This window comes from Crinia signifera, chromosome 2, assembly GCF_055691185.1.
Source record: "Crinia signifera chromosome 2, ASM5569118v1, whole genome shotgun sequence".
In the NCBI taxonomy this organism is placed as follows: Eukaryota; Metazoa; Chordata; class Amphibia; order Anura; family Myobatrachidae; genus Crinia; species Crinia signifera.
Genome location: NC_139218.1, coordinates 395,160,099 through 395,180,079, shown reverse-complemented (window position 1 = coordinate 395,180,079; position 19,981 = coordinate 395,160,099). Strand labels below are relative to the sequence as shown.

At 46.4% G+C, this 19,981-nt stretch overlaps 1 protein-coding gene across 1 annotated transcript; it reads left to right on the top strand.

The window, feature by feature from the left end:
- The first annotated feature begins 18,542 nt into the window (after window positions 1-18,542).
- LOC146058591 (odorant receptor 131-2-like) lies at window positions 18,543-19,466 on the top strand. The gene has a single exon (XM_083170868.1). The coding sequence runs from the start codon at window positions 18,543-18,545 to the stop codon at window positions 19,464-19,466; it is 924 nt and encodes a 307-aa protein (XP_083026994.1).
- The last annotated feature ends 515 nt before the right edge of the window (window positions 19,467-19,981 follow it).

Genomic DNA, 19,981 nt, shown 5'->3' with positions numbered 1-19,981 from the left:
CAGCAGGCTCAGGTCCAGGTTATACATGCAGGGCAAAAAGATATGGCTGCTAAACAACAAGCCCAGATTCAAATGTTACATAAAGAGCTAAAGGCAATGAGAAAAAATACAGGCTACCGAAGCTCTCCCCAGCTGATGATATAGAGGCGTTCCTTTGCACGTTTGAGCACATGGCCATGCATTTGGGATGGCCTGCGGAGGAATGGTCTGACAGTCTAACTCCCTGTTTAACAGGGGAGGCAAAGCGAGCGTACAGATGGAGCCAGGCGATCCACCAGCGGCGAGGCGCTCCATCTGACTGAGACGCGCGTGCATCTCACACGCACGCGCGTCTCAGTTTCCGGGCGGCGGGGCGACGGGAACCCTGTCCGTCTCCACTTCAGGGAGATGGACAGGGTTACGGGAGGCGGTGGGGGGGAGCGGGGAGGCGGTGGGGACCCGGGGGAAGCGCCGTCGGAAGGGGACGCGTGCGCATCTCGTGCGCATGCATCCCCTTTCGCAGATCAGATTGCGGCTGGCAGGGTATGGCGGCTGGCGATTCTGCCGCCATCCCCTGCAAAGACCAGGCTGGCTCCATCTGTATGTAGATATGACTGTGAGTGAGGCACTCTCCTAGGCAAGTCAGATGCTTGGTTACATAGGGAGAGATATCAGCAGTAGAAAGAAAGAAGTAATAATGCCACTGTATAGGTCATTGGTACGACCTCACCTAGAGTATTGTGTTCAGTTCTGGAGGCCATATCTCCAGAAGGATATAAATACATAAGAGACTGTACAAAGAAGGGCAACTAAAATGGTGCATGGCCTACATCACAAAACTTACCAGGAAAGGCTAAAAGATCTTAATATGTATACTTTAGAGCAGAGAAGGGAAAGGGGGGACATGATAGAAACTTTCAAATATATCAAGGGTTTTAACAAGGTAGAGGTGGGAGACATTCTTCACAGGAAGAGGAGCAGCAGAACACGAGGACATGCACTGACACTAGGGGGAGGAAGATTCAGGGGAAATGTGAGGAAGAATTACTTCACAGAAAGAGTAGTAGATAAGTGGAATAGCCTCCCATCAGAGGTGGCAGATGCAATACAGTAGTACAATGTATACATGCTTGGGATAGGCTTATTGATATCCTTACAAAAAAATAAGGATCAAATATGGTTTGAGGTAACATGTTTAAAAAAAGGGGCAGACTAGATGGGCCAAGTGGTTCTTATCTGCCGTCAAATTCTATGTTTCTATGTTTCCTATCCTAGCCTTTAGAAGGCTCTACTTGCTGTAATAAGATTGGAGTGATTGGCCCCAGCAAAGCCCAATAAATTCCTGACTGTCGACTGGAAGGCTCTGAACCTCCCAGGATTCAGCTGCCCAAACTATCCAGGCTGGCAAGGGCCCTGTTGCAGCTGGATAAAACTTCTGCAGTGGAAATTGTAGAGAAAGTAGCAGCAGTGGGCCCTTCAGGCTGACCCCCAGACATTTTAGGAGCTGGCAGTGGTGATTGAATGGCACCAGACTCTGAGAAATCTGAATAAAGCCAGGTCAGGATACGTGCCACTACCAAAGCCCAGAAATCAGGTCCCAGTGGTTAAGCCAAAGGCTCCGTCTCCCATGGTATGCTTCAAATGCAGCAAGCCTAGTCACGTGCGCAGAACTGGCAGGAACAGGTAGTGTGGATGGATTGCGCTGCGGGCAAAGCAGCTCAGCCGATTGTCAGCATTGCTGCTGTGGGGTATCCCATGTGGAATCCACCCTATAGCGGGTGCTGGTGCAGTTGGAAGGCCAGGAGATCTGGGCACTGGTGGCTGCCGGTAGTGAGCTCTCCATTGTTGCTGCCTATGTGGTTCCTCCAGGAGCTGACAATGTCCTTCCTCCTGTCAGGGTATTGTGTCTCCATGGCGATGTTGAGAAGTGTCCATGGCAGTACTTTCCCCTGACCATACAGGGCCGACCATTAAAAGTGGTAGCTGTGGTGACCTCCAGACTACCTCATCCATTAATCCTGGGCCGTGACTTCCCATTGCTGTAGGAGCTAGTTACATGGCATTACTCTGACAGACAGTCAGCGGCTGAGGCAACTCAGGGGCCAGAGACCAGAGACTACCAAAGCTTGGCAGCTGGGAGAGCTACTGCAGCTGCTGAACAACCCCAGGAAACTGAGTGTGAGGCCCAATGGAACCCTGCTGGTGAGAAGATTTCATTACAGGACTTTGGGCGAGACCAACACGATGACGGCAATCTGGTAAACACCTTTGAGACTGTAAAAGTGGTTAATGGTAGGGTGATTGCTGCTTTACCATCAGAGGGTGTGACTATTTTGTACTAATGAATGATTTGCTATGTCTTGTTAATAAAAGAGAGAAGAGTAGATCAGTTGTTAGTTCCCCGAAAAGCTTGAGTGGTTGGTATTGGAAGCTGCACATATACATTTGTGGGGAGGCCATCTGGGGGAGGAGTAAACTCTCCAATGATCCAGTTAAAGTTCTTTTGGCCCGACATATATGCCTCAGTCAAGCGGTATTGTCAGAAATATCCAGTGTGCCGGAAGATGGCCCCTTGGCCAGAGTTTAGGGCTCTATTATTATTATTATTATTATTATTATTATTATTATTATTATTATAATTTTATTTATAAGGCACCACAAGTGTTTCGCAGCGCCGTACAAAGGAACAATACAGGGAGACAAAGCTTGGCATAACATTGAATAAATATCAAAAATACAGTACAAATAAAGAGCGCCACAGATCAATACACATTACAGCTTATATATAAGTAGTGAGGACTCAATCAACATACAACTAGAGGCTTGAGGCCAATGATGGAGATGAGTATGCGGACGAAGATGGTCACTGAGTGTTGGAGTATAGGAGAGCTGTGAGTGACATGTGAAGAGAAGAGGGCTCTGACAACAGGAGGGAAGAGGGCCCTGCTCGGAGGAGCTTACAATCTAGTAGGAAGGGGAGACAGACAGATTACAAGAGGTGCACGCGAGTAGGTGGTGGTTAGATAGCAGGATGTAAAAAGGCAAGGGGTCGGAGAACCAGCTGGTTTATGCAGTGGAAGGGTATGCTTTGATGAATAGGTGAGTTTTCAGTGCCCGTTTGAAGCTTTGGAAGGTCGGGGAGAGTCTAATGGAGCGAGGGAGTGCGTTCCACTGAAGGGGTGCAGCACGGGCAAAGTCCTGTACTCTAGCATGGGAAGCAGTGATCAGGGTGGAGGAGAGACGACAGTCGTCAGCCGACAGTAAAGGGCGGGAGGGTGTATGAATGGAGATGTATGGAGCAATGGAATTAGAGATGGCCCTGTATGTGAGTGTGAGGTGTTTGAAGAGGATTCTGTAGAGGAATGGGAGCCAGTGCAGATTCTGTTGAAGGGGAGTGGCAGAATTAGAGCGGCGGGAGAGGAAGACAAGCCTGGCTGCAGCATTGAGGACAGATTGGAGAGGAGCCAGTTAGGATTGAGCGAGGCCGGTGAGGAGAACATTGCAGTAGTCGAGCCGTGAGATGACCAGTGAGTGGATGATCAGCTTAGTTGCACTCTGTGAGAGAAAGGGCCTGATGCAAGCAATGTTGCGTAACTGGAACCGGCAAGAATGGGCCAGGGCTTGGATGTGGGGTGCAAAGGAGAGGGAGGAGTCAAGAGTGACACCCAGGCAGCGGAGTTGGGGAACGGGGGAGATGATGGTGTTGTTAACAGTGATAGAGATATTAGTAGGGGGCATAGCTCTGGGTGGGGGAAAGATAATAAGTTTGGTTTTGTCCATATTCAGCTTCAGAAATATCTCAGACATCCAGAGAGGCAGTTGGAAACTTGAGAGAAAACAGTGGGGGACAGATCAGGAGAGGAGAGATAGATTTGGGTGTCATCCGCATAGAGGTGATATTGGAAGCCAAAGGAGTTAATGAGTGCACCCAGAGAGGAGGTGTACAGAGAGAACAGAAGGGGGCCAAGGACGGAACCCTGAGGGACCCCGACAGGAAGGATGGAAGGTGGTGAGGTGGAGCCAGAGGCAGAGACTGAGAAGGAACGGTTGAAGAGGAAAAGCAGTTGAAGACTGTGCCAGAGAGGCCAATGTTTTGGAGTGTGTGGAGGAGGAGAGGTTTGATCCACAGTGTCAAAGGTAGCAGATAGGTCCAAAAGGATAAGCAGGGAGATGTGACCCTTTGATTTGGCTGACAGCAGGTCATTGGTGACTTTCACTAGGGCAGTCTCAGTGGAATGAAGTGGGTGAAAGCCAGATTGAAGGGGATCAAGGATGGAGTGGTCAGACAAGTAGCTGGTGAGACGCCTGTAAACCAGCCGTTCTAGTATTTTAGAGGCAAATGGGAGAAGAGAGATAGGGCGGTAGCTTGTGGGAGATAAAGGGTCCAGGTTTGTTTTTTTAAGAATAGGAGAGACCAGGGCATGTTTGAAGGGTGAGGGAAAGATGCCAGTAGAAAGAGATAGGTTAAAGAGGTGAGCAAGGTGGGAGCAGCCAGTGGGGGAGAGGGAACTGCGGAGATGGGAGGGGAGAGGGTCCAAGGGACAGGTAGAGGGGGGAGAGGATGATATGAGGGAGCGGACTTCCTCAGCTGTAGTAGGGCAGAAGGATGACAGAGCGGGGTAGTTGGGAGGGGAGGATGATTGGGGTGGGTGGGCAGCAGAGGGGGTATGGGAGGAGATATCATGTTGGATTATCTCAATTTTAGAGAGGAAGAAGGAGGCAAAGTCAGTGGCAGTGAGGGATGAAGGGAGGAGGGGTGGTGCAGGGCGAAGTAGAGTGTTGAAAGTTTCAAAGAGACGTCGGGGATTGGAGGAATGGGAAGAGATGAGAGATTTGAAGAAAGATTGTTTGGCAGAGGAGAGAGCAGCGCTGTAGGAGGAGAGAATAAACTTGAAATGGAGGAAGTCTGCCAGATAGTGAGATTTCCTCCAGAGGCATTCAGCAGAGCGTGCACATTTTTGCAAGAATCGTGTTATTTTGTTGTGCCAGGGTTGGGGTTTAGAGCGTCGGAGGGGGGCTACAGAGTCGAGAGCAGAGGTGAGAGAAGAGTTATAGAAAGAGGCAGCCTGGTTGGGGCAAGTCATGGTTGAGAGAGGAGAGAGGAAAGTCTCCAGGGAAGACAGGACAGTGGGGTCAAGAGATCCGAGGTTACGTCTGGTGACTGTGGGTCTGGGCAATGAGGGGAGAGGGGAGGATGAGAGGGTGAAAGAGAGCAGATTGTGGTCAGAGAGTGGGAAGGAAGAATTAGAGAAATCAGAGAGATTACAATGGTGGGTGAAGACTAGGTCAAGGGAGTGTCCGAGATTATGAGTGGGGGTGGAGGTCCATTGAGAAAGTCCAAAGGAGGTGGTAAAGTCAAGCAGATTAGAGGAGGCAGCATTATTGATGTCAATAGGAATGTTAAAGTCACCGAGGATGATAGAGGGGAGGTCAGAGGCAAGAAAGTGTGGAAGCCACGCAGCAAAGTTATCAAGGAAAGGGGAGCAGGGGCCAGGGGGGGCGGTAGATTACAGCCACAAGGAGGTGAATAGGCAGATAGTGTGTACCTCAAAGGCGGAGAATGTGAGGGAGGGCTCAGGTGGGATGGTGCGGAAGGTGCAGTTGGGGGAGAGGAGGATGCCCACTCCTCCACCCTGGCGGCCATCAGGTCTGACCAAGTGTGTGAAGGAGAGGCCTCCATAAGAGAGGGCAGCAGGGGAGGTGGTGTCAGAGGAGGAGAGCCAGGTTTCAGTGATGGGGAGAAGGTTAAAAAAGTGGGAGATAAAGAGGTCGTGGATAGTTGGGAGCTTGTTGCAGACCGATCTAGCATTCCAGAGAGCATAGGAGAAAGGAAGGAAGGGGACAGGTGAGATAGTAATTAGGTTGTGTGGGTTGTGGGTGCGTGTGAGAGGTGTGGAGGTTGAGAGGGGGTGAGACCTGACAGCAAGGACTGGTATGGGACTGGATCTAGGAGCCATATTTCTGTGTAAAGTTGTTCAGAGTAGTGATATAGAATGAGGTTGGAGTTGCCTAGAATGAGTAGTGAGAAGATGATGTACTGGAAGCGTGGAGAGCCTACAGGAAGTATAGTTAGTGTATACGTGAGACAGAAGCAGTGTGTGACAGCATTTAGGTCAGTGTGGAGACCAGTGTCCAGTTTGTTCAGAGTAGTGATATAGAATGAGGTTGGAGTGGCCTAGAATGAGTGGTGAGAAGGTGATGTACTGGAAGCGTGGAGAGCCTACAGGAAGTACAGATGGGGCAAGCCTTATGCTTGCTGGCGAATCGCCAGCAGCATGCCGCTGGCGATCCGCCAGCAACACGGCGCGCCATCTGACTGAGACGCGCGTGCGTCCCCCACGCACGTGCGTCTCAGTATCCGGGCGGCCGGCGGGCGAGGCGGACGCAATACTGTCCGCCTCCCGCTCGAGGGGGGCTGGGGGGACCCGAGGCGGCTGTGGGGGGGTGCGGGCGCCCGGTGTGGGCACCGGGCGCCCGTCGGAAGGGGACGGCAGCACCGTCGGAAGGGGACGCGCGCGCACCTCGTGCGCGCGCGTCCCCTTCCGACACACAGATGGCGCCGGAGCAGGGAATGGCGAATGGCGTCGCCATCGCCATCCCCTGGAAAGATGAGCCCGGCCCCATCTGTATAGTTAGTGTATAAGGGAGACAGAAGCAGTGTGTGACAGCATTTAGTTCAGCATGGAGATCAGTGTCCAGGTTGTTCAGACTGTAGGTGATGTTGAGTCAGGTAAATCACTGCAGTATGTTGATTGCTGGGGTTGCAGATGGAGGATGAAGTGTTCTTTGTCCTCCTGTTTCATCCCTTGTATATCTCCGATGTTATATTACTATAGTCTGCATACTTGACACTAGAATACTTCACATCTAGAAGACTACACAGCCAGAAGGCCTCACAGCCTAGCATATAGTGAATAAATAGCAGTACAGGTTCTAGTGATCCCCACCCCCTAACTCCACCCACACCTAATTGATTTATCAAAGGTGTGATCAAAGTCAGACCACTGCCCCCACTAATACACAGACATTTCTTGTTTACTGTATATTCCAAAGGGGATAATAAAAAGAAAGGTTTGTGATATTGTCAATACCTAACAGAATTTAGTAGTCATGGGGAGCATAAAGTGGAGAGAGATACAATTGTTAACAACACCATCATCTCCCCCGTTCCCCAACTCCGCTGCCTCTACTGGTACCCCCTCCCTATCATTTCAGTGCCTTCTGAGTGGATTGTTATGGATCCGATAGGGCCAGTGGAAAAATCTGCTTGAGTGCATTAATACATACTTGTGATAGCTGATTATGCCACAGGTACCCCGCGGCTATACCCCTGCGTAATATGAAATCTAGCACCATTGCTAGAGAACTACTAATCTTCTATAGCTGCTTGAGAATACCGAAACAGACCAAGGTACCCCATTTGTTTCCAAGATTATAATACATTTATTCCGATTGTTAAAGGTAGACAGGTTAAATTGTTTCTGTGCAGGGTAAATACTAGCTGCTTTATGTTTACACTGCAATATACAGAGGTAGCGCCGCTCATTCAGCTGGTGGTCTGGTGGTTATATCGCCAACCACCAGCCCCCACCAGCCGCCGGAAGGGGACACACGCGCACAAGACATTCGCGCACCCCCTTCCAACGGAGCTCCCCACCGCTTACCCGCTGAATGCCCCTTTAAATCTGTTTGGGCGGTGATTACCTGATTGTAAGGCTCCAAAAATTATCATCCAAGCAATGAGGCCTGAATAACCCCCTATACATTATGGGCCCGATTCAGGTCTGAACGGTGCCCTGCATATTCGGTGGTTTTGCTCTGTGCATGCGTACATATATGCCAACATCAGAACCTCATGCAGCAGGGCAACAGGGGAAAAATCATTCAATGGTCATTGACCATCAATTTATATTTGCCCCATACGCTCCTGTGCGAATGGAGGTTTATGATAAACATTCATTTGCATTGTGGTGGGGATGTTCGCACGGTGGGGGAGGGGACCCAGGGCTGCCATCATAAATTGCGGGGCCCAGGCCTGTCAAAATAGACAGGGCCCCAGGCCCCCCTCCCTCTCCCTCCCTGTCATCCTGTAGCCTGTTCCCTGCTCTTACAGATGGTTTCTCCTCTGCAGGCTGCTTTCTGTTGCAAGACAGGAGACTGGCAGGTGGCGCGTGGCGGGCTGCGGCAGCTAACGAGCCGTGGCCCACCACTGTCAAATCAAGGAGGCTGGCTAGCGGTATGTGGCAGGGCCCATGTGAGCAGCATGCAGCAAGGCTTGTGACTGTTCTGCCGCTGCTCCTTGTTTCTCATGCGTAGCGGCCGCGGCTGGATTGTTGCTGGAGGATGTGACTGCGCAGTCACAATGTGCCGCTGCGGCCGCCGGGCCCGTAATGAACTCGGAGCCGGGCAGCGGGCTCAAGGACAGTAAAGGGGTGGGGGTGAGTGACCGTGCTGCTGGGGATAGAGCTGCCTGGGCCCTACCCTCTTTCAGAGCATCAGGGCCCGGGACTCAAGTACCGCCAGACCCCCCTGTCGGCGGCCATGGGAGCAGCATTCCCTTGCCTTGCCTTGCTTGCGGCATTATATGGCAACTTGAGTCAGGCTCCATGTTCTATCCTGGACATCAGTAATTTGTGAGGAAACGGCGCATCATCTCTAATATCAATGTTACCTCTGTTAGATGAAACGAGTGATCTCACCGTAATTAGGGATAATCCATCAGGTTGTTCATATGAAAGTTCTACAGAAGTAAAAACATGCCAGTGGGGAACGCTGCTAATGATGGAAGTGAAATTGGTAAACGGCTGAATTCCTTGGCCCCAAGGGCCACACGATTTTTCACTAAACAGCACAGATCCCAAGCGAGCTGATGAGGCAGATAAAGTTGAACACATGAGATATTATAGACAGATAACCAACATATAAATGTACCAGATCCGTGCTGATTACTTAGAACACTAAGCAGGAGCAGCATAGAACACATCTGTAGGTACTGTAGGTATGTACTGTCTATCTGTAGGTATGTACTGTCTATCTGTAGGTACTGTAGGTATGTACTGTCTATCTGTAGGTATGTACTGTGTATCTGTAGGTATGTACTGTCTATCTGTAGGTACTGTAGGTATGTACTGTCTATCTGTAGGTATGTACTGTCTATGTGTAGGTATGTACTGTGTATCTGTAGGTATGTACTGTCTATCTGTAGGTATGTACTGTCTATCTGTAGGTATGTACTGTCTATGTGTAGGTACTGTAGGTATGTACTGTCTATGTGTAGGTACTGTAGGTATGTACTGTCTATGTGTAGGTACTGTAGGTATGTACTGTCTATGTGTAGGTATTGTAGGTATGTACTGTCTATGTGTAGGTATGTACTGTCTATGTGTAGGTACTGTAGGTATGTACTGTCTATGTGTAGGTACTGTAGGTATGTACTGTCTATGTGTAGGTACTGTAGGTATGTACTGTCTATGTGTAGGTACTGTAGGTATGTACTGTCTATGTGTAGGTATGTTATGTCTATGTGTAGGTACTGTAGGTATGTACTGTCTATGTTTAGGTATGTACTGTCTATCTGTAAGTATGTACTGTCTATCTGTAGGTACTGTAGGTATGTACTGTCTATGTGTAGGTACTGTAGGTATGTACTGTCTATGTGTAGGTACTGTAGGTATGTACTGTCTATCTGCAGGTACTGTAGGTATGTACTGTCTATCTGTAGGTACTGTAGGTATGTATTGTCTATCTGTAGGTATTTACTGTCTATCTGTAGGTACTGTAGGTATGTACTGACTATCTGTAGGTATGTACTGTCTATCTGTAGGTATGTACTGTCTATCTGTAGGTACTGTAGGCATGTACTGTCTATCTGTAGGTACTGTAGGTATGTACTGTCTATCTGTAGGTATGTACTGTCTATCTGTAGGTACTGTAGGTATGTACTGTCTATCTGTAGGTACTGTAGGTATGTACTGTCTATGTGTAGGTATGTACTGTCTATCTGTAGGTACTGTAGGTATGTAGGGGGAAATTTACCAATATGAAAAACCTAGTTTTTCGTATTGATATTTCCCCTCCAAATGCATACGACTGTTTTAGTCGTATGCAAAGTCGTGTTCCGGAGGGGAAATTACAAAGCAGTCAGATACAACTGCTTTGTAACCCTCCGATGGTGTAACAATTCGTATTAGCTGGCCATATATACGGCCGCTAATACGAATTCGTACAGGCAGGGGTCCCCCGTATTTTAAGAACCAGCCCCAGGCCAAACCAGCCAGCAGGGTAATGTCACAGCCGGGGGACACTTATTATATAAGGTCCCGCGGATTTCGTCGGACTCCGGACGCCATCGCCGACAGCGACGCCGACTTGAAGAAGGACGTCGACATGAAGAAGAAGAATGGCGACACAGGACCAGAAGACGACACAGGACCAGGGCTACCTACGGAAAGAAGATAGGTAAGTATCAGTATGTAAGGGCTTTGTATGTATTAAAGTTTTATTTTAAGTGTGTGTCATTGTGTTTTATTTTACTATTTTTAATACTGTGGAACTACAAGACCCAGCGGGTCCTTTAATGCCCCGCAGGCTGGGACTTGTGGTTCTCCAAGTCCCAGCTTGCGGGGGAGGCTTGCTGGGACTCATAGTTCCCCAGTATTAGACAATAGATTATTCTTTTTTTTTACACCACTATCAGCTCGATGCCCACCGCCCAGGGGCATCGAGGACAGCACCAGGCTTCAGCCTGGTCAGGTAAGTCCTGGAGGGGGGGGGGGGCCTTCATTGGGGGGTCCCCACTCCCCCAGGGCCCCTGGCCAGGCTGACTGGTCGGTAGAGTTAATGTTTTGGTCGCGGGACCTTATATCATAAGTGTCCCCCGGCTGTGACATTACCCTGCTGGCTGGTTTGGCCTGAGGCTGTTTCTTAAAATATGGGGGACCCCTAGTCATTTTGTCACCCGTATTTTGGGAACCAGCCCCGGACCTGGAGCCTGGGGCTGGTTGTTAAAAATCGGGAAACCCCTATTTGTCGGGTTCCCTGATTTTTAATTACCGGCCCCGGCTCCTTCAGCCTGGTACTGGTTACAGCTGTGGGGGGGACCCCACGCTGGTTTTTAATTTAATTTTTTTTTTCTATTTTTTTTACACTAAAGCCTGCACGGATCTGACTGATCTGTCCAGGCTTAAAGCAAATACGACAGGGAAAGCAAGGTGTATTTTCCTGTCGTATTTGCGTGGGTGTTTCACACCACTTAGCAGCCGTATTATTAGTACGGCTGCTTAGTACATCAGGAACCACCATTCTTTTGAATGGTGTTTTCTGTCGTATTCTATCAATGGTGTAGACATTCGTATTTGTAAATACAAATACGAATGTTCCATCTTTAGGAATACGAATTGTTGTATTTTTGGGATTGTAAATCCCGAAAATACAAATTCGTAAAAAAAAGGTGTATTTCTGCCTACGAATACAACTTTTTTCTACGAATCCATTTTGGTAAATGTCCCCCGTACTGTCTATCTGTAGGTACTGTAGGTATGTACTGTCTATCTGTAGGTATTTACTGTCTATCTGTAGGTGTAGGTATGTACTGTCTATGTGTAGGTATGTACTGTCTATCTGTAGGTACTGTAGGTATGTATTGTCTATCTGTAGGTACTGTAGGTATGTACTGTTTATGTGTAGGCATGTACTGTCTATCTGAAGGTACTGTAGGTATGTACTGTCTATCTGTAGGTACTGTAGGTATGTACTGTATATCTATAGGTACTGTAGGTATGTACTGTCTATGTGTAGGTACTGTAGGTATGTACTGTCTATCTGTAGGTATTTACTGTCTATCTGTAGGTGTAGGTATGCACTGTCTATCTGTAGGTACTGTAGATATGTACTGTCTATCTGTAGGTACTGTAGGTATGTACTGTCTATCTGTAGGTGTAGGTATGTACTGTCTATCTGTAGGTACTGTAGGTATGTACTGTCTATCTATAGGTACTGTAGGTATGTACTGTCTATGTGTAGGTACTGTAGGTATGTACTGTCTATGTGTAGGTATATACTGTCTATCTGTAAGTATGTACTGTCTATCTGTAGTAGGTACTGAAGGTATGTACTGTCTATCTGTAGGTACTGTACTGTCTATCTGTAGGTATGTACTGTCTATCTGTAGGTATGCACTGTCTATCTGTAGTAGGTACTGTAGGTATGTACTGTCTATCTGTAGGTATGTACTGTTTATCTGTAGTAGGTACTGTAGGTATGTACTGTCTATCTGTAGGTATGTACTGTCTATCTGTAGTAGGTACTGTAGGTATGTACTGTCTATCTGTAGGTATGTACTGTCTATCTGTAGGTACTGTAGGTATGTACTGTCTATCTGTAGGTACTGTAGGTATGTTCTGTCTATCTGTAGGTACTGTAGGTATGCACTGTCTATCTGTAGTATGTACTGTCTATCTGTAGGTACGTACTGTCTATCTGTAGGTACCGTAGGTACTGTAGGTATGTACTATCTATCTGTAGGTACAGTAGGTATGTCCTGTCTTTCTGTAGGTATGTTCTGTCTATCTGCCAGGATAGAACAGGCATTGCTAAAGTGTTAAATTGGGGTGTGGTATGAGCTGCAGACAGGTGGAATTCCGATGGTCATTAGTCTGAGATCGGAATCCCGACCAGTATGACTCCAATAGGTTATCCCGAGAGACCCTATACAGCAAGCTGTACATCAGTCTACATCAGTAGTAAGGACATTGATGGAAACACTCTTAAAACAAAGAGTTGTAGAATATCTCAAAACAAGCAATTTACAGGATCCGAAATAGCATGGGTTTACTGGGGGAACATCATGTCAAACAAATCTTATTGACTTTTTTGACTGGGTGACTAAAGTAATAGATCATGGTGGGTCTGTAGATGTAGCTTATCTAGACTTTAGTAAGGCTTTTGACACTGTCCCACATCACAGACTGTTAAATAAACTTGAAAGCTTGGGATTGGATTCTAAGATAGTTGAATGGATAAGAGCGTGGTTGCAGGACAGAAAACAGAGAGTTGTAGTAAATGGAGTACAGTCACAGGAGGTAAAGGTTACAAGTGGAGTACCCCAGGGATCTGTACTTGGACCGGTGCTTTTTAATATCTTTATTGGTGATATTGCAAATGGAATGAGGGTAAAATGTGCCTTTTTGCAGTTGACACATAGGTATGCAACAGGGTAGACACACCAGGAGGGGTAATTCAAATGATTGATGATGTAGGTAGAATAGAGGAATGGTCAAGAGCATGGCAACTACAGTTTAATGCCAAAAAATTCAAAATCATGAATTGGGTCTCAAAAATCCAAAGACTAAATATAATATAAATGGCACTATAATGGAAACTACTGAGGAAGAGAGGGATCTAGGTGTCACTATTTCAGGGGACTTAAAGGCAGGTAGGCAATGTACTGTAACAAAGCAATGAAGAAGGCAAGTCAGATGCTTGTTTGCAAAGGGAGAGGTATCAGCAGTAGAAAGAAAGAAGTAATAATGCCACTGTATAGGTCATTGGTACGACCTCATCTAGAGTATTGTGTTCAGTTCTGGAGGCCATATCTCCAGAAGGATATAAATACATTAGAGACTGTACAAAGAAGGGCAACTAAAATGGTGCATGGCCTACATCACAAAACATACCAGGAAAGACTAAAATATCTTAATATGTATACTTTAAAGAAGAGAAGGGAAAGGGGGGACATGATGGAAACTTTCAAATATATCAAGGGTTTTAAAAAGGTACAGGTGGGAGACATTCCTCACAGGAAGAGGAGCAGCAGAACACGAGGACATGCACTGAAACTAGAGGGAGGTAGACTCAAGGGAAATCTGAGGAAGAATTACTTCACAGAAAGAGTAGTAGATAAGTGCAATAGCCTCCCATCACAGGTGGTAGAGGCAAATACAGTAGAGCAATGTATACATGCTTGGGATAGGCATATTGATATCCTTACAAAGAAATAAGGATCAAATATGGTTTGAGGTAACATGTTTAAAAAAGGGGCAGACTAGATGGGCCAAGTGGTTCTTATCTGCCGTCACATTCTATGTTTCTATGGTTCTTTCTACATGGATCTGTGTAATTTGTGCCTACAGATGGGGCTGGGCTCTTCTTTGCTGGTGAATCGCCAGAACGTCACCGCTTGCGATCCGCCAGCAGCCCGGCTCACCATCTGACTGAGACAAGCGTGCGTCTCACGTGCACGCGCGTCTCAGTTTCTGTCGAGGGGGGGAGACGGGAACCCTGTCCGTCTCCGCTTCAGGGAGATGGACAGGGTTAGGGGGGGTGCGGGGAGGTGGCGGGGACCCCGGGTGACCGCCGACAAGCCGGCGATGACCCGGGTGAATCGATCGTCTCCTTCTCGCTGTACAGATGGTGGCTGGCGGGGGATGACGGCTGGCATCGCCATCCCCTGCAAGGATGAGTCCTGCCCCATCTGTAGGTTTATTTCCCCTTGCACACCTGTTGGTCAAAAAATGTGTTTTGTGTGGAGAACATTCTCCTTCTTATATTCCATTCTGTGGTCAGAATATTGTCTGAGTCACAAATAGGGCCTTTGTTGTCTAGCATTTCATTCAGTTCCTTATTCAGAAGCGCCAAGGAGCTTGTAAAGATCCCTCACTGCTGCCCAAGGTGTAGATGGAGTCAGGGGTGTAAGTTTGCCCCAGTTGCCCGGAGGCAAGATAAATATTGGAACCCCTCCATACACACACAGAAACTTATATAAATATATGTATGCATGTGTGTAAGTATGTATGTATGGTATGTATGTTATGTTTAAAATAAAGAGAGTGTGATGTCTATGTTCTTACTAGGAGGTGAAGTCAGCCACAGAAGCCATATTAAAGGCTTTCAATGAACTGATTTAAATTTGCAGGGGAGGAGAGTTGCCCTCTTGGGAGCAGGAGCCTGGTGGCAGAAGACTCCATTGCCTCCCAGAGTTACGCCTCTGGCTGGAGGTTTCCTCTTTATCATGAACCATCTCAGAACGGGAGGACATTTGATAACCTGCTGTTTCTGAGACAACCTCTTTGGAACTAGACTCTACTGTTCCTATATTTAGACCAGCAGTCGCCGTACAATCATGGCACTGCATCTGGGTGCTGGTTCCCTGGCTGCCATGGAGGACAGGGTACTTCCGCCTGGTGGCGCCTGGCCTTACAGTGTCAATTCCACCCGGTCCGGCGGCAGCACAGTTCCCCCTGGCAATATCCGGACAGGTCCCATCACTTCCGCCAGCCTGGCGGCATCACTTCCGCCCTGCGGCATTCTCTCCAATGCCAGCAACCCACCCGGCAGTTGTTGGGGATGCCGGACAGTGCACCCTTCACCACCAGCTGCAATCAGAGCAGGGGGGCTGGCGCACATTGCGAAAACTGATTGGCCATCTCATCCCTTTTAAGGGATGCGGCCATGCACAGCCCCGCCGGGGATATTGCAATGCTGTTGTCTTCACTTGCCCTCCAGCCGGCTCCTGTCTTTCCAGACAGTTTCTGTCTTTGCTGCAGCTCCTGTATTATTTCTGGTGCCTGGTCGCGTAAGTGCTCTGGATTCGTCTTTATCTTATTTTTCGTGTTCACATTACCATCTGTATTTCCTCTGGTTTATTTGGAATACTTTTCCTGGCCCATTCTGGGACTTCCACTCCGGAATGCTCCCAGGGGATGTTTCGGGCCAAGGTACTCAGAGGCTTATTTGTTTCTCTTTCTGGATGCTATTGTGAGTACACAGGTAATCCTTCTTTTTTGTTGTTTGCGGTGCTGTTCGTGGCTTGCTGTGTTTATTTTGGTTTGCTCTGTTTTTCCTTTTGAACAATTTTGGTGGGGTGTTCAAGTGGTTAGTGCGCATAAATTATAAAAATGCAGCCTTATGGTGAACCATAGGGAGGATACCTTCCCCCTGGGGATAGAATTCTGTATTGTGGATATATGGCACAGCTTGGCGCAAATTTATAAAAAAAATGTGTGAGTTGTTTGAATTTAAAACAACATTTATTGACATCAATGTTTTTAAAAAACAAATTTCTTTAAAAACATATACTTATACATACAAGGTGCACATGGACATCACAATGGTTCTTTGTATAATGAGTAAAGAATACCTCACCCTATAGCTGGATTGCGGTGGGCTAACTTTGAATATATCAAATCTGCGGCACCACCGCAGAAGATGTGAGGGTAGAAGTCCAAGGGAAAAGTGCAAGTGCGTCCCCTTTCAGTGGATGTCCAAGTGTCCAATAGTGGGTGTGTTTACACCAGCGTATAGCAGCAATGCGTTTCGAGGAATAATCCTCTTCTTCAGGCTGTATGCTGTGCCTGTGCTGGTTAGGGCTATATATACCCCTTTCCTACTAGCACCAATCAGGTGCTAACCAATCGAAATTGCGGCAATTTCCCGCATTTTCTCCGCTTACCGGAAGTGATCTGCGTTCCAGCAGTCACTTCCGGTTTGCGTTCCACCTCTTCTCTGCTTCCTTACTAGAATAAGTTGATTTCTCCGGCGCAATAACCGGAAGTGTTCTGCGTTCCAGCAGACATTTCCGGTTTGCGTTCCACCTGCGTCTCCGCACTTTCAAGCTTTCTGTTGCGGCTGGGCTCCGGGATCTCAGCGTTATGATGGAGCTTCACTGGCGTCCCTTTCTTTGGAGCTGCTTGCAGGGGCTTGATCTTTTTGTTTACCATGTTTCTGGATGATCGCTCTTCCCTTTAACAATTTGATGGATGTTCCGTCCGCCATGTTTAGTGTGGGCAGTAAAGAAGGGCATAGCGATTTTCATGATGGTTTAACATTCAGATTTCATTCATTACTCTCCTCACCTACTGTGCCGTACTTTATATTCCGGCATAGTCCATCCCTTTTACCGGGAGAGTAATGATTAACATAATAATCCACTTGTAAATTTGTTCCGGAAATACATAGAAATGGAGCAGAAAAAAGGAACATGTTAGGAGGTATAAAACAAATGAATAATTAAAAGCTTATAAAAACAACTATATAAATACTAGTAAAAGGTTAAAAGGTTACTCTTCTAAAAACCATTTGAGTTCAAAGTCAACATTGTGACCATTGGGTGAAAGATCCATTTCATTTCATTTTTTGCTAAAACGGTTTCTACATCACGGTTTTTCCAGTGGGCATTGACCAGTTGTATGCCTATGAATCTTTTTATGGCGCTTTCGCATTTTTTATGATGTTTTAAAAAATGCTCAGACAATGGGTGAGTGATTTTCCTTTTGACCAGTTACCTCTGAAGATTGCTGATTCCTTGTCTTCTCATAAGACCTGGTTGCACCGAAGTTGGGGCGGACCTAATTCGCCCCTTCAAACGTGGCAATTAGAGGTGAAGTCTTAGCTATTGCAGGTTTCACTCATCTGCCAGAGGGAGTCAACAGAGGTAGCGTAGGGCTTGCCATGGCTGTTCTAAACAGCGGTCCTGACTGCGGGTTCACGCCCGAACATTTTCCAGAATCATTACACCATACTAGTACCCACAATACCTCTCGGTAGCCACCCTAATGGTCTCTACTCTATGGTGCAATTTTATGGAAGGAGACCCTTTTCTAACAGCCTTGGCCACTACCTGCTGTCTCTTAGTAATCCCTATTTTGGTAAATCTGTGGCATATATCGCCCTGTAGAAATTATTTTAAACTTTAACATATTCCTTCCCTGGCGCAGTTCCAAGATAAAGTTGACGGCCAATCCACTCAGAGATTTAAGGAAATGTTTGTCTGTTCCTCTAGCTGAAAGACTCCACTCTGATGTAGTTGACCAACCCTCATCCTCACTGTTTCTGCGGTAGGGTCAATCTGTTGATTCACTTAAAAGGTTCCACTCTTCCTCCCTTTGTCTGTGTTAGAATGGGGGACAGATGTCTGTGTTTGTGCAGATTGTGGAGGGAGGGTGGGTGTGTGTGTGTGTGTGGGGGGGGGGGGGGGGTGCTGCTGTGTCAGTTCACCACCCCCTGTCCCTGACACATCCCCAGCCGGTTCTATAACCCTTTAAGTGCCAACAGAATTTTTCAAAACTGGTGTGAAAATTGTCAAGCAAACATTTTTATTCATCATAATGACCAGTAATGTTACCTTATACAGGAAATATAATCTTTTTTACACAACATTTTTTATTTGAATTTATATAACAAATGTGCATTTCTAGCAGATATTTTGTGCATCTCACAGAAATGTTAGCACTCAAAGGTTTATGAAGAGGAGTCTATCCGTACTGACGCTAGTAGCTATACAGTTTTTGTACACCATTGGCCACTCTCACACCCTGGTATATGTAAATTGACATGAACACTTTTCATCACAGCCACAGAAATGTCCTAACCATAAACATTCATTTCTGATTAGACTCTAAAAATGGAATTTCAGTGGGTCAGAACATAGATTTTCACATAACTTACCTTGAGCCACAAGAAGGCAGATTAATATAAATGTATTTTATGATGGTTTTCTCAAGAGAAGGAATAACATATTTAAGTTTCTTCTTTCAACAGAGAACAATTGGAGATTTGGACTTCGACAAATGGCTAACTCCACCCAGTCCAACAGCAACATTACTGTATACTTCAATAAGTCGACAAATCGTATACACATAGGTTTCTTTGTCGTGATGATCTCCTTGTATTGTATCTTCTTGTACTTCACTGGCGTCATACTGAAAGTCTTCTTTACTGTTCCTCATGTGCGGGAGAATCCCCGCTATATGCTATTTATTCACATGCTTGTCAATGATGTGGCGTATCTAGCAGTTTCTTTTCTTATGTTTCTGTGTGTTACAAACTTTGTATACATGCCTTTTCCGATTTGCTACACAATTGTCACGTATGCCACATGTGCATTTAGGATTGCCCCGTACAATTTGGCGATCATGTCGTTGGAACGCTACGCAGCAATTTGTCACCCCCTAAGGCATACGGAGTTGTGCACCCCGCAGAGATCCAGTTCCGCTATCGCCCTCATGTGGATGGTGGGGCTCATTCCACAACTCGCCGATTTTATTGCATTTTGTTTTTCAGTGGAGAAACGCGTCTTTTCATTCAGTATCATCTGCAACTGGTCACGATTAATAGTGAATGAGGTGCAGGTCGTCCTAAGAACAGTAACCATAGTAATTAGCTTTATCGCGGTTGGACTGATAATCGCCTACACGTACATCAAAGTCATGCTGGTTGCTCAGAGGATTGCTTCCAGGAAATCTGCTTCTAAGGCTGGAAAAACCGTCCTGCTCCACGCGTTTCAGCTCATGTTGTGCATGTTGTCTTTAACTTCAACAATTACTGACAAATATTTGAAACCATATATTTACTATATGCCATTGATCAACTTATTCCTGCTTATGTGTATTCCCAGATTTATAAGTCCATTGATTTATGGAATTAGGGATGAGGTCCTTGGTAAATATATGAGAAATGCGTATTTATCATATAGGTCTGCATCTGTAAAATGATGAACATACTTCATGAGACAGTTTTTTTCACCTCTATATTAAAGCAGATTATTAAAAAGTATTTTTTTATTCAACACATTGGTACATCGATTTACAGTTCAAAATAATTTTACAATCCAGAAGACAATAAAATATGAAGATCCAACATCAAGTGATGTTCACAATGAGGATTTCACAGATATAACCCTACGTGTTTCGTCCCATGGGACTTCCTCTGGGGTGATCTGGATCTAAGGGGTGAAAAATTGTACCGTAACTAAGGTGCTTCATTGAGTACCTTAAAATAAAAATGCTGGGTCAGACTGACCATGAAAGGAGGAACAAGGAAAAGAAAGGACCATATTACCAAACACCAAATGATGGAGAGATAAATGTTGGAGGGAAAACGGAAGAAAAAGAGGGGAAAAAACCAAAAGGATTCTATGTTCCATACACCAATATGTATTTAAAATGCATATCCATACCATGCGTTGTACGGATGTTCTTAGAGGTCGCAGATAGAAATAAGGACCAAA